This window comes from Fopius arisanus, unplaced genomic scaffold, assembly GCF_000806365.1.
Source record: "Fopius arisanus strain USDA-PBARC FA_bdor unplaced genomic scaffold, ASM80636v1 scaffold00150, whole genome shotgun sequence".
In the NCBI taxonomy this organism is placed as follows: domain Eukaryota; kingdom Metazoa; phylum Arthropoda; class Insecta; order Hymenoptera; family Braconidae; genus Fopius; species Fopius arisanus.
In genome coordinates, this window is record NW_011887889.1 from 33,195 (window position 1) to 59,638 (window position 26,444).

The 26,444-nt window shown below is 38.8% G+C and overlaps 1 protein-coding gene across 1 annotated transcript in view; it reads right to left on the reverse strand.

Moving 5' to 3' along the window:
* LOC105272233 (MAP kinase-activated protein kinase 2) overlaps positions 1-26,444 on the reverse strand; it is a 61,235-nt gene that overhangs the window by 14,260 nt on the left and 20,531 nt on the right. Inside the window, exons 5-6 of the mRNA XM_011314251.1 lie at positions 18,282-18,454; positions 18,048-18,222 (exon numbers count right to left, since the gene is read on the reverse strand). Of these exons, the coding sequence (XP_011312553.1) occupies positions 18,048-18,222; positions 18,282-18,454 (348 nt within the window). The remainder of the gene's footprint in view (positions 1-18,047; positions 18,223-18,281; positions 18,455-26,444) is intronic.

Below are 26,444 nucleotides of genomic sequence, written 5' to 3' on the forward strand. Positions count from 1 at the left end.
GGATGGAACGAGGTGGACGTTCAATCCTCCTGGAGCCCCTCACTTTGGAGGGAAATGGGAAGCAGCGGTCAAGTCAGTGAAGTATCATCTCTCTCGAACGGTTCGGGATACAACTCTCACGTTCGAGGAACTCTCAACGCTGCTGACCCAGATTGAAGCAGTTCTCAACTCCAGGCCTCTACAAGCGCTCTCGGAAGACCCTGACGATGTGTCCTGTCTCACTCCAGGACACTTTCTCATTGGAGAAGCTCCAATAACTCTTCCCGAGCCTGGTTTAGAACATCTCAACGTTGGACGGCTCTCAAGATGGCAACTGATTCAGCAGAGGCTGCAGTTCTTCTGGAAGCAATGGTCTACAGGGTATCTGCAGCAGCTTCAGTCTATCTCTAAGTGGCATCATCCGTCCAACGAAATCAAAGTCGGCAGCCTGGTACTTCTCTACGACGACCGGTTCCCGCCAACGAAGTGGCCTCTTGCTCGTGTCACAGCTCTACATCCTGGAAAAGACGGTCTCTCCAGAGTTGTGACACTCAGGACCGCTTCGACGTCGTTGACCAGACCGATCTCCAAACTGGTTCTATTGCCGATCTCTACCAGTTAAAGCTGGTCTCTACCGACTTGATTAATCTCTGTTTAGTGTTCTAGGTTATCTCGGAATATCTCTGCTCCTTCAGTCAGCAACGAGGTTCCTGACGGGGGGGAGAATGTTGAGGCATCAGCCTCATATTGGCATAGGGCCATGGGGTGGCAGCACCTCCTGGACCGTCTCTGACTGACCGGTCGTTCGGCAGATATAGATGCCCCAATTACGCACCTGTGTCGCTGACCTACCTCTCTAATAATTATTATTACTTCTTCTCGTTTCGGATGTTCACGGTCTAACGTCGTTCTCTAACGCTCTATAATTACGCCGTTAATTATCATGTGAATCTCTCTCGAATATAATGCTCTACCGTGTTCAATCAATTAAGTGTTTGCTCGCGGTTATTTTGACATATTTATTTGTTTACTGGACTTATTATAAAACTCGAAATATAATATATTTCTCTGTGACAAACTCAGTGCGTCTCGCGTCACGATTATTTCTCTCGAAACCTCTCCTTAACCACATCCCAGTGCTCTACGGTTTTTTTTGACGTTCTCGCCGTAACACTCACCTTGGCACGAATTTTGTGCCCGGGGTGGGATCCTCCCATCCTGTGGTGGAATTGGGGAAAACTCTCCTATCACTCTCGCGTCCTGGCGATAACTGTCAAATAGATGGCGGAACTCTTTCCTCGCTAGAACGTTAGTTCTGGTGGGTTAGCTCCGGCGGCGCCGGCGTCACCCAGCGCGCCAAACCTCCCGATTCAAATTTGAATGAGGGAAAAATAAATTTTCCAATTTCTACTCTTACGCAATTATCGCGGCTAGTCTTCCCGGTTGTCTCCCCAGGGATCCGTGGACAACACATTGCTACCGAAAAATACCCTCCGCGACAAACACAATCGGCAATTCAGTGGGCTGTTTGTCGTCACACCCCTACTGACCTCCCACCCTTAAACGTACCTGAAAAATACCTCCCTTTGGGTGCTGCCACTCGCAGCCAGACTATTCATCCCGGGAAAATTTCGCGAACGGAGTTCCTCTATCCCACGCCGGATGATAATTGTAATTATCACTCTTTGCCGTGCGATTAGAAAACCCGACACATCTTCCCCTATAATTAATCCCTCCGAAATTTATCCCCTGCCTTTAACCTCGCTTAAATTCTATCCGCACTAGGCGTAACCTCCGGCCGTTCCGGGGAACTTCGCAAACATTTCGTGATCGATTTAATTATTTAATATTATTTTTTTTTTCCACTTCTCCACAAATTGTACGACTAATAATTGGGCTCTCTCTCTCTTTCGCACTCCCACACAATCCATGCACGTCACAAAGTAATAACCGTAATAGTCATTGAGAAAATTAATATAAGTCTGATAAGAATTTTAAAGGGTGACGATGATAACAGTGGTCAGCAAGCTTTAGCAGTTGAAAGCTCAGCTTTATTGAGGCTGACTGACTTCACTCGAAAAAATTATTACGTTGATGAACGCAGAAAAATTTGCATTTAACATATCAAATCAGTTTCTGAGATACTGCGATGACATGAGATATCCGAACGGATTTTGAAGGGATATGAACATTATTCATGCAATTTTATCTCTTGGCAGACAACGGTAAAAGTCCGTTAATTTCCCGTTTTTATTAATAATGAAAATAGCAAAGGATAGAACTAGCATTATACTCAATAAATTATAAGTATGGACGAGATTTTCGATGAATGACGATGCTCAATGGAAAAAGGGGCTTATATGATGCACTATCATAAAATGAAGATGGGGTCCTTGGAAATTCAGAAGGTGGAATTGTACTGACAACACTGAACTCAAACAATCGCGAATTGGAAAAACATTGCAATGAAAACCTGTCAAGTACAAACATACCTGTACAAACTTTCTCGTTCCAGATTCTATCATTTCATCGAAGTTTCCAGTTAGAAGGTACGATTCACCACCGAAATAAGGAGAACACTTACGTCCTCATTTCATAAATGCAAAAAGAAATTTTACATGTGTAAGTTTCATTTGAAAAATGAAAAATGTAATATGAAAATCTGCAATGGAATTTTCCGAAATATATTCCAACGTTGATGATGGAAAATTTATATTTTTCACCTTTACAATTGCAATATTCGGAAGGGCAATAATAATTGCCGAAAACAATTCCCGAAATATATTCTCCACGGTTTTTCATTGCAAATTTCTATTTTGGAATATCAAATCGGATTATTCAAAATCGTACCACCTGGAATTCATTGGCCTAGTCATGATTAGTATTGGTGAAAAATTCACCCAAATTTTTTTTGGATGTTTTCATGAATTATTCAAGTTTGTAGAAATTACTACCACACTTGGTACAGTGCAGTGATATAATGTAGGGCGCTGGTTATTCACCTACATTTGTGGCTGGAACCATACTTTTCAATGTGTTCAGAGAGGGATCTGGCTTCGGGGATATTTGTAGGAGATGGTCGAGATGTAATTGGATTACGGGAGAGTGCTGAGTGGGCCAAATATTCACTCGCGTGGCGTCGTCAAGGAAAGTCAATTTAATTAAGAACAAATTATTACAATATTCTGAGAAGAACTAATATTCGATGCGTAGTGAATTGTTTTCGAAGTGGAATGACTATTCCACCTTAGTCTCCAAAAGATGATACAATGCAACACAAAAAGTCTAGTAATTTGAAATTATCTTTCTTTTTTGGTTTTTACATCGAACGCTTATGACACAGCACAAAAAGAAATTAATTGGTCCTTTTTTAACTGAATGTTTCCAACATAATGGAAATGGAACATTAAGTACTTTATTCCAATAGATGATAATTAATTAATGATAATAAAACAGACGTGAGTCAATTTAATTTTTCAATAAAATTTCCTGACACTCAGTGAATGTCGAATGCTTTGTGTGTCTACCGATGAGCACGTACGCGTCGCATAAACATTGGTTGTGATCTCGCTGCGATCATGACATAGTGATGGAAAAGTTCATGCGAACGAGTGCAAGAGTCATTCACCTCATCAACTGAGATGGTGGAGATCGAAGAAATTCAGAGTTGTGTGGATAAGAATTTATTGGAAAGTTGGTATAAAGAATTTCTCAGAAAAAAATTAACCGTTACCAATGTAAACGCTTTTCTAGAAATCAATAATGCATACAAGAATAAAACTTCAGATGAAACGAAATTTGGATAGACTGGTGGAGGGAATAAGGAGATACAAATCGCGAAATTTTAGGAAGCACTTTAGTTGTAATTATGGAAAATCTCCCACCAGAAAACATAGGCTATTTGAATAGTACTCCGCCGTACTGTCCCGAATTTAAGAATATAGTGGAGAAGCATTTCGGTGATGTTCCACCGGAAAATATCTGGAATGTCATCAGTGATGTGCTGTTTTAGGAGAGGAATTATGTTACTGTGAGAAAGAAGAATGAGGAAGATGCTTCAGATGACTCACTCCTGCCATTATTCATCAGCAGTGGGAAAAAACTGACTGTTATTCTCAACTGTATGGAAGAATTGATAGTGAGAGTGGAAGATAATTTTGTGCGAGATCGTTGGCTCAGTTCATGGAGCAGTGGATTGAAGAAAAAGAGAGGGCCAAATCTGTATGAGAAAAGTCCAGCAGCGCCTATGCTAGGCATTCAACACGAACTCAAACTCGATGTAAACATAATGTTTGAATCATTGAAAACCGGTTAAAGACTCGGCTCTTGGTCGTGATTTTATTGATGATATATAAAAGTATCTTCTTTTCCAATAATTATTGTTTATTTATTTATTTATTCAGCGGAATGATTACATTTTTCTTGTTCAAATAAATTTCTTGACGCTGCTGGTGAGTAAGCTGTATTCGACGATTCGATCGTATAGGATCAAGCAGTAGACTGCGGTATTGGGATAGAAGAACTCTGATGATTCAAACTCCAGACAGTTCATAGGTCCGAATTTCAACAACTCATTCTGCTTGGAGCAATCGATGACAATGAGTGGTGCTGTATTCAAGAAGTCCGCTCTGCTGAATAGTGGTTCTGGCTCTTTATGGCAATAGGAGGCTTAGAAGCTGGTGTACATATCGTAGACAAAAGCGGATTGGTTGTCTGCAATCTCCAAATTGAGATTTCCATAGGGATACCTTTGCGAATTCAAGAATAACTTGATTTCTCGAATATTACAATGATCGAATGCACTTGCATCTTTCAGAGCCTCATTTTTTCTAGCTATTTGGAAACCGAAAATGACGTAACGCGGTTTCTACAATTGCGTTGAGCATTTCACAGTTCAGGCATGTTTCGTTGTGATCGGCAGCAGAGGATACTCGTACAATTCCCAAGAGCGAAAGCTAATCGGCACCACGGTGTCTTTTGAAATCTGATTGAGAAGCTGTCCGTTTCGAGTGTCGGCACGTTTAACGTAGGGCAACATCCAATCAATCTTGTTGATTGTGATTTCGAATTGTTCAGCCTGCGTTCTATCATTGGCTTGGAATGTAGCATTCAAGTCACTGTGTGAACGTGTTAGGATTAGCTCATGCTTTGCATTCACAACAATTCTCTGATAATTTTTAGTGAATCCTAAAATCATGCTCAAGGGATACATCAAAGTATCCTGCCTCATCAGTTATTTTCTTCTCGCTGTCAATCTTCCAGCCCGCATTTTCCATGAGATATTCCTGGCTAGGACTCTGAGAGACGTAATTTTTTATTAGTGTCGTCAAACCAACATTTTTACATCTATCGATTTCCGCAGAATTCAATTCATAGCGTATTTCCTCGAATAAATGACAGACTGCATTATTCACAAGTTGTGTATTTGCAACGAGTGTATTATCAGCTTTCGTCAATTTACAACAAATGTGCAATGAACTCCTGCATGGCAGTACATAGAGATCTTGGTGTTGTACGGAAATACGGATTTCGTCATTGTTGCTGAAGGAAGACGACGCAAATGGTTTGGTGTGAATGAATCTCATAATGAGCAATGGAATCATCAAAGATTATCCGCTTCTGAACGCTCAGGATCTCTTCCACGGCAGATAGCAGTAATAGCGGACGATGAAGACACAGCAAACCTTCGCTTTCCTCCTTTTCCGCGAATTCTTAGACCCAGAGTCCGCAGGAACTTGACGTTCTGCGATGCCAGCTTCGTGAGATGCAGTCGACGACTGTTCGTTTGCCGACATGAGTCCGTACTTTTATAACAGCAACCAACTTTTCCCCCCTCAAACACAATACCCATTATTCAATGAGCTGTATTAAAATCACTTCGCCGCGGAAATTGACATGACGATCGTCTTGGTCCACAATCCTCAATTGCAGATAGTTTATTGACTGCACCACGATTGGTAAGTAAATGACCTGGGCAGGTGTTTCAATGATCTTATATCCAGGTGAAATGCTTGAGAAGAATTCGTGAATTATATGCACACGTCGATTATTAATGTAGGCTTCTGCAGTTGGATTACACTCAATACGTAGAGAGTTCTTATGAATGATGTTTGGAGGTGTAGACGCCCACGTAGAAAAATTTGTGTCTTTAGAACATCTTTCAAAGAATCTTGGAAGAATCTCTGAAAGTTTATGGAGAAGATCTTCTTGGTGACCCAAAACGATTCTTCAGAAGATAAAATCTTTTGCGAAAATCTCGAAAAGATCTCTGGAAGAAAAATTGAGAAGATTCGGGAGCCATGTTGTTCTAAAGATCTTCGGAAGAGATTTGATTTTTTTGTTCAGAAGACTTATGTAAGGTTATACAGTTACCTACATTAGCATTTGATTTGCAACATGAAGGGAGTCGATATGGTCAATATGGCCATCGGTTGGATGTACGATGGTTTCTATGAAGAGCGACAGTGATCCGTGACAGCAGTAGAAGTTGTGAACACGGTTGCAAAATTGTTGCATCATCTGAACGTTATTGAGAAAAAACAAATTGAGAAAAAAAACATCAGAAAGTTGAAAAATTGTGTACCCGACAGTGAGCCGAGTGACGAAGAAATGATTTCGCCAGACATGTTCTATGGACTAACTGACTAAAGCTTGACACCAAGTGCATCAGCAAATGTCAATTCACTTGATTATCAGAACATCTCAGACAATGAACTTGATGCCGAAAATGACGAAGATCATGTACCCCAAGATGTTTTGGATTTCGCTAAATCTAAATCAAGGACAATCTCTCCGCAATACAAAAAAAAATTATGAACGAGCTTATGACAAGTTTAAACGTTTTCTGAAGGAGAAGATGTAAAAATATCACTGAAGCTGTTTTACTAGAATATTTCAACAAGCTGAAGAGGCATTTGGGATCGACCGGAATCAGAAAGTTAAATATGGAATGGCACTGTCATCCCTTTGGGCGATACACTCGATTTTGAGAAAAAACTCTTGCAACATGACTCAATCGATATTGACCAATTCAAGAAAGTCGCAACTTTCTTAAAGGGCCATCAGAAAAATTCGGATCACGTAACGAAGAAGTCAAAAGTTTTCACAGATGAACAGCTGGCCAAGTTCCTTCAGGAAGCACCCGACAATACTTGGCTTGTTACGATATAATGTGCAATATAATGACAATTCAATGGTTTCGATTTTTATTTCTTACATCTGTTAACTTTTATTATAGATTGACGGCTTTCATTGCGTGAATGTAGTCTGTATTTCCAAATTCAACTAGGAAATAGACTGCTCTGAGCTGAGACACAGGTATAACGCATCGGGAAATGTCGGAGTCAATGGTTACTCGGTGGATGGACTCGATCACAATTCCAGTGTTTATGCTATGTTGAAGAAATTTAAATGGGTGGGATGTTGAAGATTTGGTGATTATTGCCATAGATCGGGCTTCGTTCACACAAGTATCACAGCAACTATTAGTACACAAACAGTTTGAGATAGGTATGAATTTCTCAATATACCCGAAGTGCATAGTATCATTGAGAGTAAATTCTACAAATGTGGAATTTGTTTACAGCGCTCTTGTGTACGATTTCGCAACATAAGTGATCCTTTTGTGCCATAATCTATTGAATTCGTACACTGTTCTTTCAATAATATTGGATTGGGCCAAGACTTCGCGAACCCAGCGGGGAACGTCTAGAATTTTCTTAACAGTGCCGATGATGGATTCCTCATTAGCTATACGCAATAATTTGTATCGGTGTGTACCCTTCTTCTCCACTTTATCGCAAAATGTAGAAGCAATGTTACTCGGCTGTAGATATCTTCATCGAAGGGTAGCCAATTGCATATATGAGGCAACGGCCGTACATAGTTGTAATTGCGGGTTTCTAGTGGCATGCAAGTACGATTTCAGTACACCATGGGCATTTTCGAACATGAAACACGAAGTGACGTGCAATGGCCCGAAATCACGGACAATGCACCAAAGATGAGCTAAAGAATGGAGATAAGCAGTCATAAATTGGGAAGTATATAACTCTTCAAAACTCTCTAGGTATCGATCAAAAAGTACTTTTCCTTTCAGCAATTTATCAAGAGGAATAGAATTTTGGGAAAATAGATACAACCCGTAAACCAATTGTTGGTGGTGACAGAAGTATTTTTCTGACATTATGTCATTCAATACTGGTACAGAGTAGATCAATAACCCCAAGATGAGCTCTGAACACTTCCAGTGAGCAAGGTCATCAATCGTTCTTGGGGCTCGTTGGACGAAAGAAGGTGGTTCTATAGCACAGAGGCGTTGGTTCACGGCTGTTGTCTTTTCAAAAAGAGAAGCAGAGTGATGTCTATTATCTTTTCCAAATCATACGTTCAAAAGCATTTTTGAAATAACTGAGACCATATGCATTGAGTCAAACACAGTTGATCGGATATAATGTGGCGTGATTAGTGACAGAACCGTTGGACCTTCAACACCATAGATTGACTTTGTTCGATCTTCTGCTTCTTGTGCATGTTGTTTGGTTTTCATCAATGTTTGCAGTACCCAATCCTTCACCTGCGTGTAAACTCTATGACCTGCAATGTTGACTGTAGTAGACAAGCATTTATGACAGCCAAACTTCCCATTGTATTGCATCATGTTTAGAAAAATGGCTTTAGCAGGCAGGTCACATGTACCGCATATTGTCACAGCTTTCATTATGATATATTTTTACAAGTCATCAATATACAGAGGAATACCACGACATAAATTCCGTAGAGGATTGATCAATGAATCCATGAATCGATTAGTATTTGGCTTTTTGGACCCAAACCTCAATCAAGCCATAATGGTATTTGTTGGTTTATTGCGCTCCGTAGACGAGAGTTCATTGATTTTTAGGAAAAATGGCCAAATACTGAACGTGGATGATTTAAATAATGAAATCCCGTCGGAATTCCACATAAATGATAAATTGGATTGAGAAGTTAAGTCCACTCCTCCTGTATTAGTGTAATAACTTGTGTATCCATCACCATCATATATATCCTCTAGACTTTCTGCACTCTCTTGTCCCTATTGAAGCGCTGCGACAGACTATTGGAGAAGCCAAAACGTTTAAAAAGTTCAAAGAGCTGCGGAATGAGAGGAATTTCGATAAGGTAAGACGTCTGGTTTTGCGGGCAGTATTTCTCAGTGAAATTTGCTCGAGGCTTGTCACAAGCAGAGCAATAGAAGTGTTTCACAATTTCATAACTTGAATTCTTCAGCCATTTCCGGAAGAAGTAAAGGGTTTTGATACAATTATTGTTGACAGGACAATGTGCAGCAATGAGGAGTAATAAATCAATTAAGGCTGAATCCGACAAATTGTGCCTTAGGAAGAATTGTCGAATCATTATGATACTTTCAGCAATAGTTATGGATGCATCATGATACAGCGGGTTTTCATCGTAGAAGTACTCTTCATATTGACGATTTTCGACATCATCCTCAGAATCAGCATCATCAAACTCTTGTTCTTCGTGTGATCCTTAATTACTGTCTGAATCTATATCAACTTCAGGTGCATGATCTTCCGAATTCTCATCCTCGCATGAATCGAAGCCATCCATGGCGTCGGAGTAACATTCATTCTCATCATCATCAATTGTTAAAGGAATTTGATGATGATGAGAATGAATGTTACTCCGACGCCATGGATGGCTTCGATTCATGCAGCATTCTCATTTGCACAAGTAGGCTCCATCTCCATGTCGATTTCATTATTCTTCGCCCTTCATTCATCACTTGCACTCTCACTGTCTCTTAGGATCATTGCCTGTGTCTTGCTTTAGCTTTCGCTTTCGTCGCCATCCTTCAAGTATGACATGCATACATCTTTTGGATACAGCGATTCCTGGTCCTTTTAGAAAACGTGATATTTTTTTGGTGACACGGCATTTTGACAAGTCATATTGATCATTTCGAAAGCTAATCTTTAAGGAGTATAAAACATTTGTAAATGATGTGGTGTTTAATCAAATTTGGAAATGTAAAGTGACGAACAAATGGAAATTGTTGTTCAACAAATTTATTTATTGTTCTATACGATGGATAGAAACTGCGATTTCGCTCAAACGTGTAATCTCCGCCCGTAAGTACTTTTTCTGGATTCAAATGTAGAAGTTACGCAGCCGCTTAAGTTGATGTGAAGCAGGCAAGCAAATTTTTTTAATGGTTTTGTTAAGTAACACACCGAAAATGTCGAATGATTGGTTATCATGTACAATAAGCTTGTCACGATAAAAATGAGTTCAAATCAAATATTGATGTAGGATCATCGCATTCGACCATTGCTCGGCCTAATATTAAAGCCAAAATTGCCGATGTTCGCAATTAACATTCGCCGGACATCCGGCCCAGCAATGAATAATAACCCCGGTTCGGTGTCGGATCTTAGGTTGAAGTCGATTCTCATGACAACCGATTCGCAGCAGGATCTCCCGAATTTTTAACGGGAAGCATTCATAATAATTTCTTTTCATTCTATATACTTGGATACTTTCAGGACACATGTCATTAAGACTTACAAAAGTTTTTTGTCAATGTAAATAGACATAATATAAAAATTCGACTTTCAAATCAGTATACATGTATGAAAATGTGTATTGTGACGTACTTAGTATTTTTCCCCCTTTCACCTATCCGTATTCGTGATGGTGTCTTTGTATATCGTGATTCTTCGATCTTACATCTCGCACCGCCGACACGTCTTCAATAATTATGGATTATTTAATCATTTTTATCGCCCCGAATCCGTCGAAAAAATCTTTCCTTAGTTAAACTCAACCTGTTGTCGTAGAATATGGATGTGTGCTTGATATCTGCGTTTTTCACTGTAATTTTCTGAATGTGAATTTCTCCGAAGGTATCGACTTCAATAACTTCTATTGACTGAAAGCCTGCATGGACCGTCTATCAAACAAAATCTTTAGTAGGCAAAAAATAGAAAAATAGAGGATACGAATTGTGATGTGAAAAGTACGCCAATAATTATAAGAAGATAATTTTAAAAAAGCAAAAATTGTTGAAGGGGACTAAAGAGCGATATTGCCTTGAAAGGATCCGCCAAATTTGCAAAACAATTATAAAAATACGCAGTTTACCATAAAGAATAACTAGGTCTCCAAGATCGAGAGTTTGCATTAAAAATATTGAAAATCCAGTTTCATCCTGTCCGTTACGAAAACAAAAAATGAGGGCTAATAATTGACGACAAAAGCGAGAAAATTAATTGACCGAGTAACTTGAGAAGAACTAATTAAAGACAGAATGATAAAAATTATTTTCCCAAGTAATTTGATCCTTGTTCGAGCAGTGTCTTCAAGATTAGGTTTTTGAATTCTTTAAATTGAAAGCGCTATCCGCGTTCCGCAAATGAACTAATGTTGAAGGGAGATAATTGGTGACAAAATTTTGAAATTCATTTTTCAGGGTAATTTTTCGGAGTGATTTGACCCCTTCTGAAGGTGTGTCTTCAAGTTTGGGGTTTAAAATTTTCAAAATTGAAAGCACTATTCCGGTTGCAAAAAGAAAAATAATTTGACCCCTCCTGTAGTTGCATGGCCGGAATCGGTTTTTGAAATGTGAAAGTTGGAACCGTCTGTCCTTGTTCCAAAAATGAACAATTTTAGAAAAGAAATATTTGATAACCAAGTTTCGAAAATTATTTTGCTGAGTAATTCAATCCCTTTTCAAACGGTAGCGTCAAAATTCGGATTTTGAATTGACAACATTGAATGCGGTATCCCCGCCCCGCAAAGAAAAAAATTTAAAGGGAAATAATTGGTGACAACATTGCGAAACTTATGTTTTCGTGTTGCTTGATCCTCCTTTCTTCCAGGGTGGGTTTATGAATTTTTGAAATTGATAGCGCTATTAATACCCGTTATGAAAAGAAAAAAGGTTCGAAGAAGCATAATTGCTGACAATTTCTAAATCTATTTCCAATTTTGGAAGGAAATAATTAATAACCAAGTTTAGATAATTATTTTCCCGAGTAATTTGATTCCCTCTCAAACCGTGTCGTCAAGATTGGGTATTGGAATTTATGTCACTCGACCCAACTTAACCTCGTACTTTTATTGCCCTATGGAGGTAAATGAGCGCTTATCGCCTTCATTTTTACTTACCTCCCTCGGGCAATAAAAGTACAAGGTTAGTCGGGCCTCTGTAACATAAAATAACATGTTGGACAGTCTGAAAAGCATTTTAGCAACATATTTAATCAAAATCGATTCTGATAAAACACGTTGCCAAAATACTTTTCAGCCCTTGTAACATAAATTACTATTACGATTTTGAAAACACTATCCCCATTCGGGAAAGAGAAACATTTTGAAGGAAAAAAGTCACATTTTTTCACTTTTTAAGATAGTCTTAATGAAATAATTACTTACAGAGCAATTGAATACTGGGATACATGGACAGTGATGGGGAAAAACAATGGTTGAATTAGGTGTTTTTAGATGAGTTATTCTAATCTGCGGTCGACCGCAGATGGTTTTCTCATGAAGGCAGTCTGCAAGTTGTGCGTTGAGGTTATTAACAGGAATCATATATTTGAAAACAAAAAATGATAATTCATCACCAATTAGCAAGTACTTACAATACTGCTAATGTGTCAATGATTTGCGCAATGATTTGTGCGTTAATAACTTGAATATAGTTGTTTACTCGTGCAATCACCTCGACGACGTTTCGGACTTAATTTTTTTGTGACTTGAAGATGAATTCATCTTTTTAAACAACTGAAGAGCGAAATGATATTCAAGTGAAATTATTCGCTCAGAATTTTTTGAAATTTCTTCTCTGCAGTAAATTGGCCCCTCTTCAAGTTGCATCTTCGAGACTGGATTTTTTAATTTTAAAAATTGAAAACCCTATCCCCGTTCCGGAAAGCAACAAATTTGTGAGGGTAATAATTGTTGCCAGAATTTAAAAACTTGTTATTCCGAGTAACTTCACCCCTCCGCAAGCCGTGTCTTCAATATTGGGGTTTAAAATTTACAAAATTGAAAAAGCTATTCCCGTTTCGCAAAGGAACAAATTTTGAATGGAAATAATTGATGAGAAAATTTCTGAAGTAATTTTTCAGAGTAATTTTTCTGAGTCATTTGACTTCTTCTGAAGTTGCGTCTTCATGCTTTGGTTTTTGAATTTTCCAAATTTAAAAAACTAGCCCGGTTACGAAAAAAAATAATTTGAAGGGGAATAATTGCTGACAAAATTCCAGAACGAAGTTTTTAAAATTCAGTTGTCAAAATTCGGTTTTTTAATTGACAAATTTGAAACCGGTATCACCGTCCCGGAAAGAAAGAAATTTTGAACAGAAATAATTGGTGACAAAATTTCGAAACTTATGCTCACGTGTTGCTTGACCCCTCCTCGAGGCCTCTCTTCAAGGGTGGGTTTATGAATTTTGCCAATTGACAGCGCTATACCCGTTATGAAAGGAAAAAAGTTCGAAGGGAAATAATTGCTCTTAAAATTTCGAAACTAATTTTTCAGAGTAATTTTTCGAAGTCATTTGTTCCCTTCTGAAGTTGCGTCTTCAAGTTTGAATTTTTGAATTTTCTCAATTAAAATCGTTATTTCGGTTACGAAAAAAAATAATAATTTGAAGGGGAATAATGGCTGATAATATTCCAAAACTTAGTTTTACGAATAATTTGATACCTCCTGAAGTGGCGTAGCCAAAATTGGTTTTTGAATTGTGAAAGTTGAAAGCGTCTATGCCTACTCCAAAAATGAACAATTTTAGAAAAGAAATAGTTGATAACCAAGTTTCGAAAATTATTTTCCCGAGTAGTTCAATCCCTTCTCAAGTCGTGGCGTCAAAATTCGAATTTTTAATTGACAACATTGCAAGCGGTATCCCCGTCCCGGAAAGAAAACAATTTTGAAGGGAAATAATCGGTGACAAAATTGCGAAACTTGTGTGTTTCCGAGTAACTTGACCCCTCCTTTATCGGTGTCTTCAGGATTGGGTTTTTGACTTTTCAAAATTGAAAGCGCTGTCCCCGTTCCAAAAATAATCAAATTTTAGAAGGACATAATTCCTAACTCCTGCCTTAATTAAAATGAAGGGATGAAATCAAGGACGATCGATGGAGAATTAAATTCACTATCAATTGAGACCGATTTTATTATCCATCAGACTTTTTTTTCCTCTATTAGAAACGCGGTGAAAATGGCAATGCTGAGAATCGTCGAAATTTCACTCTTCAATGTCTTTCACTCAAAAATGAATATCTTTTCCTCTAATTAAAATTAAGGGATGGAATCAGATGCGATCAATGTGAGATTAAATTCCCCATGGATTGTATCAATTTCATCTCTGAAGGAGATATTGCCGTCTTCCCTCTACTATTCACGTTTTTTGCCGATTTCTCGCAAACTGTTGATCAGATTGACGGGAGCAAATATAGCGTTTTTGAGTTTTAACGTTATTAAATAACTCACGAAGTTTCATCGCTGTGCAACAACTTGTGTGCGTTTTTTCTTAACTTTTTCCAAAATTCATAAAACTTTAGACAAAATGTATAAAAATAGTCGCATGAAGGTGAGACTTTGTGAGCCATTAAATAACATTAAAACTCAAAAACGCTACTTTCTTTCCCGTCAACCTGGTTAACACTCTACGAGGAATCGGCCGAAAATATGAAAAGTGGTGGGGAGACAGTAATACTTCCTTAATCTGGATTGAAAAAATTGTAATTTAATTTGAGTAATTAATTGTTAATTTCATATTTCCTCATAAAAGGACATAGTATTGTGTCGCATTAATAAATATTTACAGTATTTTTCAATATTTCTTAACTAACGAAGACCATTGGTGAATTCATTGGCTAATTCATAAGATCGTTCACGTTTCAATAATAAAGCAGATAATAATTCATAATTCAATACTTTTATTTGTGTCCAAATGTTTTTTATTCTCAGTTCTCCATCAATTTCCATACAACTTTAAACGTCTCTTAACACCTAATTCATAACCCCTCCTTCTATTTTGATGAAATTATAATAGTATGGTGAAATATATTGAAATATTAACACTAGTTGCCACCGCTCAGAAATGAACGAAGCCCATTAATATATAATGTGGACGTGATGCTGCAATGATGAAGAAACTTCTAACTGATTCTAAGAGCATGCTGTTGGACACAGAACTATCCGCAGACGAAGAATTAGTTATCCTATTTACGACAGCTGTATTATCGAAGGGATTCAGACTTCCCTTTAAACAGAACGTAGATAGAATGCATATAATGCAGGAGGTTTCAAACAAGCACGAGGGCGAGATGTGAAATCTCATGGGTCGCTTCGAAGCATGCAGTGACGGCTTTGTGTCTCAGACCTGCATTTGGCTCGGGAAGAAAAAGATTACCGCTTATGGCCCATGGGTCTGGAGTCTAAGAGGCTCCTGTCGATCCAACATGCGTCACCATTTTGAGTAGCCTGAGAGAATCGCTCCCGACGGAACGCGGCAATTGATGGCTGTGAGTACGCGGGATCGTGAGGGGAATGTGAAAATATTCACCTCGGCCGAATTAGCGTCCCAGGTTCTGAGGGATTCCGACAGAGTCGCAGACTAGTATGACCTTGCCCTGGGTCGAAATAACAGAGGACAGGAGGACCACCTCCGGGTAGCCGTAAAGGGCCATTAATTTTTTTTCCTAAATTTTTTGTGTTTTTTTTCGCCTTTAAGATGATCTGCATATTTCAAATAGTTGAATGAAATGTAATCATGATCGGAACTTTGTCAAATTACGATTTAAAAAAATGAAAAAAAAAAAGCATCCATTCATTGATTTCACATCATCAGTCGAATCTAAGGCTTTAATGCTTAGCCAAATCTTGAATGGCTTTATTGCCTTTTTATAATCATACAATTCTCTGCCAATTGATTTGCATTTTTTCATCTTATACTTCTATCGAGGTTAGTATTCTTTACGTTAATTATCAGAATCATCCCCATGTTCGGGATTGACTTCCTTGGATTTCATAAAATGCCACGGACTATGATGAGTATGCCAATATCTCTGGAGGGGTGCTTCCGATCCAAAAGTGGAAAAGGACTTTTGCGCTGAGACTCAGACCCTGTACATGCCGGTTCAGTATCAGCACGTAATTCTGAGACACCCTGTATAGAGGGAGGTCCTACGACTCTCCTTCTGTCGCATATGAAGACCATCTTAATCTTACATGCGTTTACTGAAAGACCATGAGAGTAGCAGCAATACTGAACATGGTCCCGCGCCTTTTGTAATTTGCGGAATATGAGCCTTCATTCCTGCTCTAAAGCTCAATGAGGGGCTCATTCAGGATAAGTAGCCACAGCGGGAGTCAGAAAGCCCTCTTTCCTACCCTATTACAGGCAGCTCCGCCCCGCTAGCGCCTTGACCTTATTGTGCGCGAAAGAGGAGTATACCACTCGTTTCCGAAGCATGACGGTTATCCATTTGATCATGAATACTTCGATCTCGAAGACTGATGCTGTCTCCTCCATCATGTGAAAGAAAGTATCATTAAAAACCCCATCTATGTCCATAAAAATCCCGACATTGTCCTCTTTTCGCTCATTTGCTCCTTCTCTTGTGTCCCCTGATTCACAATAATTGAATAGAAAAAGATGATCATGTATAATTGTTATGACATGTATATTTGAAAGCCATATTTTTTGCAGTGCAATAACCGTACATGTCGTATCCATAAAGTTATTTCCTGATGAAGATATTCACAATAAAATCGCTGTTTTAAAAATGTTGTAAGGTACAGTTTTCACGGTTGAGTTAGCGGTTGATAGAGTTGGTTACTGCCGTGACTACTGCTCTGATAGGACCATCAAATTTGAGAATCTGTCAACTGGTAAGGCCTCTTCGTCGAAATATGAAAACTAGTTTTCTTTCGGTACTCATTTCATTTGATGAACCTGTAAAACGTGCTGACGCCGTAGTAGGGTTGGGCTTGATATTTTCATTTGCGAGTAGACTTATAAGTGGTTTGATTGCCGCGCTTTCCGAGAAATCCCGTATAAATATGCGGCTGTTATACACTCACTTTATAGAGATTTTTTTGTCCGAATACTCCTTTTTTTTTTACTGAAGATTACATAATATTTCTAAGGGTCGATATTTTTGTTTGCTGATTTCGGAATTTTTGCATAATTTCTAATTACAAGATGATCGGCGCCGGCTCCGCGTGCATTAACTTGAGATGCTCGAGACTTAGCCACAACGTCGTGATTAGGGGTCGATTTTGTCTTACGGCCAGTCGACGTATCTCTAGAACTCTCTTTGTTACATTAGGGACGAACACCATCACCATAGTTGAAATAGAAAAAATCCGACATACCGAGCAAAACCGATTACATGTCTGAGAGCCATCCCTCCTTCAGGGGATCTTCAAACGGAGGGTGAGATTTAGTCCATTCTGCTTTAGGTGCAGTAGCAACAGAGATAATCGACTCACTATGCCTCCTTGAATTATTTATTAACATGGGATCATCCGCGCGTGCCCCACACGCGGATGTATTTGGAATTTTGAGATTTAACCACGACGTTGTGGTGGCAAGTCGATTTCGTCTTACGAGTCGTACTTTGACGGTGGCGATATTTCGAGATCGGATTTCCTTCTACTTTTTATCTCAAGAGTTTATTGAACTTTTACGTGAATTAACTTCCCTAGGGATCAAAATAAAGAGAATGTCAGTTGATAGATCTGAAGGTAATACATGTCTGTAAACTCAAATATCACGGCGACGTTTTCTTTAGTTCGTTAGGGGTGAACAAACTGATGAATTCGGCAATTGTAATAGAAAGTAATTGAATTCTATTTGCCGTATGTGTTTCAGATGAAGAGAGAACTTCCAATTTTCTCGAGAAAAATCACGCGCTTAGAAAATTCATGTATACCTCATTCCATTTTCATACTGGACGCAGTATATTGCACTTTCTGCTAGTCGAAATTTAATTTGATGCGTTCCAAATAAAAAAAAAATTCAATTTGAGAATGATTTACTTACAGTATGTACATTATGACTCCAAGTGACCAAATGTCACAACTTTTATCGTATTTCTCTGGACCTAAAACTTCAGGGGCTACATAATAAGGAGTGTAGCAGGGCGTTTGTAGAGTGTCCTTGACGTGAGTTTCTTTGGCAAATCCAAAGTCCGTCAATTTCAATATTCCTGTGTGATCTGAACGTAGAAACAGCTTTAATAAAGCGAATTAGATATATTACTACGTAGATACTTACCTGATCTGGAATAAAGAAGATTTTCAGGTTTGAGATCCCTGTGTGCGATATTCATATCATGAAGATGTTTAACTGCAATGGAAATCTCGAACATTATTTCCGCTGCTTCTCTCTCTGTAAATGCACCATCCTGTCGATCCTGTATTCGTTGAAAGAGCTCGCCTCCTTCCATACTGTAAAATTAATATAAATTGTCATTAATATTAACATTGATGACAAAAAATCTCATTCTCAGCACTGATGCATCTTCTTCACGTTAAACTAGTAACGGATATAACGCGTGGATCAACTTGGAATAATTTCAGGAACTTTCACTACAAATCTTTCAATAGAGTGCTCCCAGTAACATCGCAATAAGGGAAAGATGAGGGTGACGTACTTTGGAGTGTAACAATGGACAATGTCGACAACATTTGACGAAACAAGTTGAATTACTCTAATTTACTCCATCGACGTTTTTCATATTTTTCCAATGTAGAGATACACGTTTAAATTTGTTGAGTAAATACCTTGTCATGAAAGGTAATATAAGAAAGAAATGGAAAAGGAATCAAAGAGTATTAGCAAGGCTATTTCAAGGAAAAATTAATTATAATACCAGATTAATTTTGGACAAATGACTCCGACAGTCTATTATGGGTACAACAAGAAGGAGCAGAAATTAATTTACAAATAATCGAGGGTCTTTTAAATAATAATTACAAGTAATGCGAAATGTTGAACAAGACACTGATTTTAATAATTTGATAAACAAAATGAATTTACTTTAAAAAAGACACGAGTAACTGAAGCATTAACACCCCATGAGATTATAGTTTAATGGAAATGAAAAACAGAAAGTTAATACGTTGACGAACAACTTGTCAAAAAACAAGTGATAACGAAGACGCTTGTAAAAATAACTTAACTCAAAATCATTCATTGAACAGTCTACTCCAGACATGGGCGAAGTCGGATCTTCGGGAGCCGGAGCCATAAAACCCAATTAGACCCAAATATTCCTGTTATAGACCCGAGCGGTTGGGTTCGATGATAGGGACAGATCACTTGTAGATAATTAGAAATGAATATCTCTCAGGGAGATTCAACTTTTTAACGATTAAACGATTTATTCAATAAATATAGTCTTTGATTAATGCCGTAAATATCAGGCAATGTGAATTACAAGAAAGTGACTTAACGAATAATCGGATTACTAATTGTCTGTGTCTGACAACCTGACTAACTGACCCAGTGGCAACGAACTCACGAGCTTATATTTCATCGTGGATTCGATTGCAAAATTTCCTTTGAAAAATTCAAAGTTTTGTGCGTTGACTGACGTAACGACACCCCCACTCTGACCCAAGCATCGTAGGCTCGCCCCTCCCACTACCTGCACACTACATTAGGATTCATTTTTTTATAGTCATTAACCTAATTGAAGTTGGGAGCTAGGTGAGCCCATTGAGCACACTTTGCCTGGTCTAGTCAACCCGGTCTGAGACTTCTAAAGGAACCTCGGGAACTAATATCCCTCTGGCGTTAGGCCCCGAATTTCCCTCCCCAAACACTCCATTCGGAATACATCAGACCATTAGAAATCGAGAATTTTTGCAACACCAATTAAAAGTGCGAAAGTGGAGGAGCAAAAAACTTCTCATAATCTTTTTCCTTAATAATCGTATTTATTTATTTCGTAAATACTAAAATTAAATGTGAATTAAACGTGAACAAGCAATGTATTGACGGCAACTCATTAATTCAATTGGATTAATGATTAATTTACTAAGATATTTGCCGAGGTTATTTCCATCAATTGAAGAGCAAAGTTCATTAATTATTGTTCCGGTGAGGAACTTATTTTGGAAATATTTTTGGATCAAGGGCGAGATGCAAATGAATGAAAAATGATTCACATGGCGTTAGTAAAAAAAAACCAATTAAATTGACAAAAAAGTCACTCCGTCACAGAATAAAATCAGTGGTAATAAATCACGCGATTAATCAGGCAAAGTATATTAATTCTCAAAATAATTGGGCGGTACTGAAACATGTGCAGGACGAAAGAGCATAGGAAAATTCTGAGAACAGCGCGTAAACCTGTTGTGGACGCCACAGTTTACTATGGTTAAATTTTTTTATATTTGAAAAACTTGGTATAACCACTGTGACCTTGGTCTGAGAATTAACAACAAGTTATTCCAGGCCAGGGAACGATATTAATCTATTGGGGGAAGAATTCTGTTTAAATGATGATATTGATTATGGGAGGGCCTGAAAATAAAGAAAAGGAGAAGGGCGGAATTTCGCCTTTTCGCCAGTTTCCTTCTTCTTGGCGTGTGGCGGCGTGAGGAACTGGGGGGTGGGAGGTTTTCATCCTCTTCGTCCATCGTCAGTATCGGGCCGGCGTGAGTGCAATGGCAAGGGAAAGGGGCGGGTGGAAGGAATAGTTTGGAAGTGGGAAATCAACGGTGACAGGTTTTCCTAACCTAGTTTTACCGATACTAATCCCTTATCCTAATATCTTATCCTAATACCTTATTCTAATAACTTATCCTACGGAAAAGACCAGTGTAATTATTAGTGGGCCGGGGGGGGGGGGGGGCTATAAATAATGGCTTCGTCACACAACCTAAAGAAAAGGAGCTTGGAAAAAACCCCACAGAATATTAAGGAAGGGAAGCAGCTCTGCAGGATCACCCTCTGACGTCATGACTGACCTAGATCTGAGCATACAACTGGACACTTTTTCTTAAAGCCAGTTCGTCTGAATTATTTCTACAAATCTACCAGCCTGAACTAATTCGAGGTGGTACCCTGCCAATTCGCCTGACTTTCCGAAACTCGTCTTTGAGGAAGCAACATGTCTTCGTCACACAACATAAAGACAAGGCGCTTGGAAATAACCCCACATAATATTAAGGAAGGGAAGCAGCTCTGCAGGATCACCCTCTGACGTCATGACTGACCTTGATCTGAGCATACAACTGGACACTTTTTCTTGAAGCCAGTTCGTCTGAATTATTTCTACAAATCTACCAGCCTGAACTAATTCGAGTCGGTACCCTGCCAATTCGCCTGACTTTCCGAAACTCGTCTTTGAGGAAGCAGCTTCACGGCACCACTCTCTATCGCAACTACTGACCTCTAGCCTGAGACAACAGCTTGACTCTTCTCATTACATCAAGTCGTTTGCAATTATTCTGAATCGTACGAAACGTACAATTGAGTTTAACCCGGTTCGCCTTTTATTTGATATTTCGACCTACCTAGTAGCCCAGTGTCTGCAACGAAAAGTCACGAACGAACAATATACAAATGAGAGCGATTAAAGGGGCGCAAGCTGATAGCTGTCAATCACTAATGGTGCGTTCATACCATAATTATCGCTGCTCATCAAGTGGCGCCTCAAGTATCAGAGGTGAGAGGCCACTGGTTATTTAAGGCGAGCGAATAGTTAGCTGAACGGATCATCTGACCTGTGAATGTCTGTCTGTGTATCAATCTTTAAGAGCTCGTTAATTTCTCTCTGATAGTAATTACTTAAGTATCATTGAAAATCGATTTTCGAAAAAATACGAATATTTCCGAATCTTTCTGCCGCTTTCAATTCCAATTGGTGTCAATGGATGGAGCGCATGGAAGTCTATATTCATAGGGGAATTCATGAGATTCTATTGATCCACGTGAAAAAATTTAAAGAAAAACAAAAACAAAAAAATTCATTGAAAAATTGCGGATTCTTCTGAATTGTCATGGAAATTGCAATAATAATCAGAGTCAATAGATAGAGCTTTTACAATTCTATATTCATTAAAGAAAAAATCATGGCATTCCATTAATTCGTAGTGAACAAAAATAGAGGGAGAGAAAGAAATTAAAAAATACACATATGCACACATACATACATACATACATGCTTACATACACCATCTAAAAACGACATATTCGAACTTTTTAGGCTGCAGTGAGTTACCCTAACACAAAAAATAGGGAACTTGATCATGGCCGAACACAAAGGTTCCATCCGGAAGCCAAAATATTAAGATTCAAATCTGAAACCAAATTTGCGATGGCAGTAGTTTCGTAATATTTTCCGTGCCAATTTGTTATAGAGAATCTGAAAGTTTGACAATTAAAAAACAACTGTTTGGAGTATCAGACTGCATTGGACATAATTATTGAAAAATTTTGCATTTTCTATAAGTAACAGTTTTAATTGCAAGACATTTTTTATTTAACGAGCAAAGGTGTCAATCATATTTCTCCAAAATCGTAGCCTGGCGGTGCGGTCAACTAATGCGGGCAACGCAGCGAGAAAAATATTCAAAATGAATGAGCGACGTTTCGTGGAATTTTCGTGTTCTCGTATATCACCAGCGATATGTACCTCACTGGAGGAACTTGCTATTGCTCTACTTATTTCCTTAACCCCAGCAGAAAGCTAGAATCTTTCTAAGCACTTGTCGCGAGTTAATTCTTATTACCGTTAATTTGCTCGAAGTACCAAAAACGAAGAAGTCACTTCGTGGTAGAAAACTATTGCCATGCTCTATGGCTGGGAAATATATTCCAATTAATTCCCGTTCATTTTTTAGTGATCCTAATAAATTTCCCTTGTAATATGCCCAAATTCAGTGGGGATGAAATTGGCCAGTTAACCTGCCCTTTTCCCCTGGAATCTAAAATCGTCAAGATAAAAATCGAAGGTTCGGCGCCAGTCATTTTTTCTTCCTCCGGAAATAACACACCGAAATACCTTAATTCTCAAAACGTAAACGAAAACCCGAAAGAATACTATAAAACAACATCTCGAAAGAAAATCCCAGGAAAAGGTGGTATTACCCGCGCTGCTCAGGGGGTCGGTTATGTAGAGAGGGGTGGATCCTGGTGGAAATAAGTTTATTGGGGAAAACTCCAAAATAAATTACGCAAAATCTCTAAATTCAAGAGCAGAACCAAAATTATATTCAATAGGAAAATCATTATTACAAAGTTGAGAGAGAGACATACAAAATCAGGCGTGACGTACGTAGAGACCCAGAAATTCTAATTACTCAAAATCCTAATAATCTCGAATTTGGCCACAAGGCACAAGAATAATCTCAGGCGAATATTCGCAATTAGCACCTAACTTCCATTCCGCATAATTCAATAAATGAAACAAAGCTCGAGAAAATACCCCAAGATTAATAATTCCCAAACCCCCACAAATAAACTTTAAGGTGCAGGGGGCATGGCACCTCAGATACGGCACTGCTCGAACATTCTAAAAGTGGAGGCTCACTGAGCATAAAACCCTGCCACGTGAGAGCTATCGGCCGGCACGGCACACGAGATTCGAGATGAAGTCTCTCGACGCACGAAAACTGCACAAAACGTCGAAATGTCCGAAATACTAGGGCGTGAATCGCATGACGAATTGTTAACGTTCGTAGGTGTATTTAACTATTAGTAAAAATGGCTATAACAGCAATTTGAAGCGATAAAATAATCGCAAGAGGGAATGAGAGATGAGAGGGGCTCTCACCTCGGCGATAATTCTCGAATGTGACGTCTATTGCGCAGTTGGATCGTGTCGAACAATGAGAATTTCTAACACGAGGCGTGATATTCTCGAACGGATATTTTTCGTAAAAATGGCTCTATAGGCACGAATTCTGCTCTTCCGCACTGAGCATTAGTTAATTAATAAGTTGAATGCGCGAGAACGAATCTAACACACATTCGTGACGCGAAATCTGCAAAAATACATGGGAAAGCATGGTAATGCTCACCCGAAATCGTCCTCCTTGTCTCCAGGCTGTATCTCAGCAAATATCCAACTATTTGTCTCCTTCCCTGGTCTCTAAATGTTCCTCACACCTCACGCTAACTCTTCGGTACACAAGGAATCCTCCAAAACTCGCAATTAATGCAAAAAAAACTCTAACTTGCTGCACGCACCCGTACCTATACTGATGTCAACAAGGAACTGGCGGTTTCGCAGCATGGCCGGCGGGAACGCGGTTAGCGACCTATCTCGCAACTAAACCGCAGTAACTTTTAATTCCCTAGCGCGCGAAATGGAAAGTAAGGCAAAACTGCAATTAAATTATTTTCGAGATGATGAACGGTTTTCCTCATCAAATAAATTCTTTTTAATTAAGGGCGCGTATTTAGGATGGTTTTCTCACGGGATCACGGGATCAGAACGAATAAAATTACCTAAATCCTAATTTTCCACCCATAATTAATTCTTATTAATTCTTTAAATTCGAATTTTGACGAACCCCAAGCAACCTGACTACTCAGGAGTTCCTCATGGTTGCATTGATTCCCTCCTCACCTGTCACCGAAACCTTAACCCTAACCTGTTCTGCCTCGTAAATCCTATAATTTGAGCGATAACATTCCAATTAATCCTAAACCTATCCTGTACATTTATCTAAGAATTTTATCCTAAATCTAACCGTTCAGCTCGGTATATTTTGGCTTAAGACGCGATTAAATAAGGAACTCTACCTAATGAATTCTTATTTCTCGAAATTTTAATTCAGTATTTGGCGATAATTCGCAATAATTCTTCACTAAACCTCAATAATCTTGAAAGTTAATATTTTTGGTGTGAAAACGCAATTAAATTTTCAAAACAAATAACGTGAAATACGCAATCAAAATTCTCTTCAATTTTGGGCATCAACAAAGGCACTTACATCCTAAATTGTCAATGACTCTAAATTTCAAATCTGAACTCTCAGGGGTCTTTCTCTGCGTACTCACGAAGTTTTAACAATTCTATGGATGATCTTGCCATCCAAAAGGAAATTCCCAGATTTCCTTACACCCTAAACCGCTTAATTAACTTGATATAGTGTAAGTTATACCATAACTCACATTCAATGCTTTTTTCTCCGCACGATTGTGTTCGTACTGGATCATCCCAGCTAAATTGGGTTGGCCTTAGTAGATTCAGAGGCGCGACACATTAGGAAATCTTGATTTCGCACAATTCAATTCAAATCTTTGTTTGAGGCACCCTGAAAATTGCGCTCAGGGCCTTTTTAAACGATCCTCCGAGTTTAGTGAAGTTAATCTCAACCTAAAAGATCTCACCCATGATAATTTTAATCCTTTTTATCTCTCCAAGCTATACGCAATGAAGCAATTCGAAGCAAATAAGACTTGCTTTAATTCTCTCCCATCATCTACCAAAATATGCAATCGTCCACATTTGAGCCTAGGTGAGTGTGGATAGTCAGCGGATGCACTGATATCATTCTTCTACCCCTTTATGTGTGAAGAACAACGGGAGCCCAATGTTCGGTTGGCTGATGTAGAGCTTCAAGAGCACTGAGTGTCTCGGAGGCACTCAATTCAAAAACTGGAATCAGAGCGCTGTAACATTTAATTAGAGCTGGATTCAGGAGTTGGTCAGGATAAACTGCAATCGCTTATTGTCGTAGCAATCAACGAACATCTTCGAGGTAATACAACCAGAGCCCGCAGAGGCATACAAGTCAGAGTATTTTAATGGGAAAGATCTTTTCATGGCCTCCATTCATTGTAAATGTCTGGACATTTTCTCATCTTGATATCAGATAGTCGTGTCGTGTTGAGCTTGATCAGTTGACCTTCCCCAGCCATTAAAAAGTGACTACTTCAGGTTTGGAATACCCTTCTTCGACAGGCTGCAGCAGCGTTATCGGAGCTGATTTATAACTTGTAAGAACGATGTGGAAAATCTGGATTTTAAATGATCGTGACAAGTCAACTTCCGGATTTTCTGACCTGCCATATTCTCATGAGAAGCCCCCAGCTGTGCCCAATCGGTCTCCAATATGTCATAAATAAGGAAACTCCAAAGAATGTCCAAAAGTTGCGGCAATTCCAGATATCGGAACAGATAAGAATATTCAATAAAAAGTTAAGAAGACAATGATTATTTCTTTCAAGCTGTATAGGTCATCTTGAATTTTTCCGCCTCGAGCCGGACGTTGTGTGCGCTGCCAAACGTTGCGGTCGGTAACGCGAGTTATTGAAGTGATGCGAGACGAACTTGATGAGCACCGCTTGCATTGAACGAATTCAAATTTCTTTGTGCGGCAACGGCGAACGTTATGCTCCGCTATTCTATGACGCTGTTCAATCAGCACTCTCGTAACACGAAGGGAGCCGTGAAAAAACTCAAAAATAGCCCAC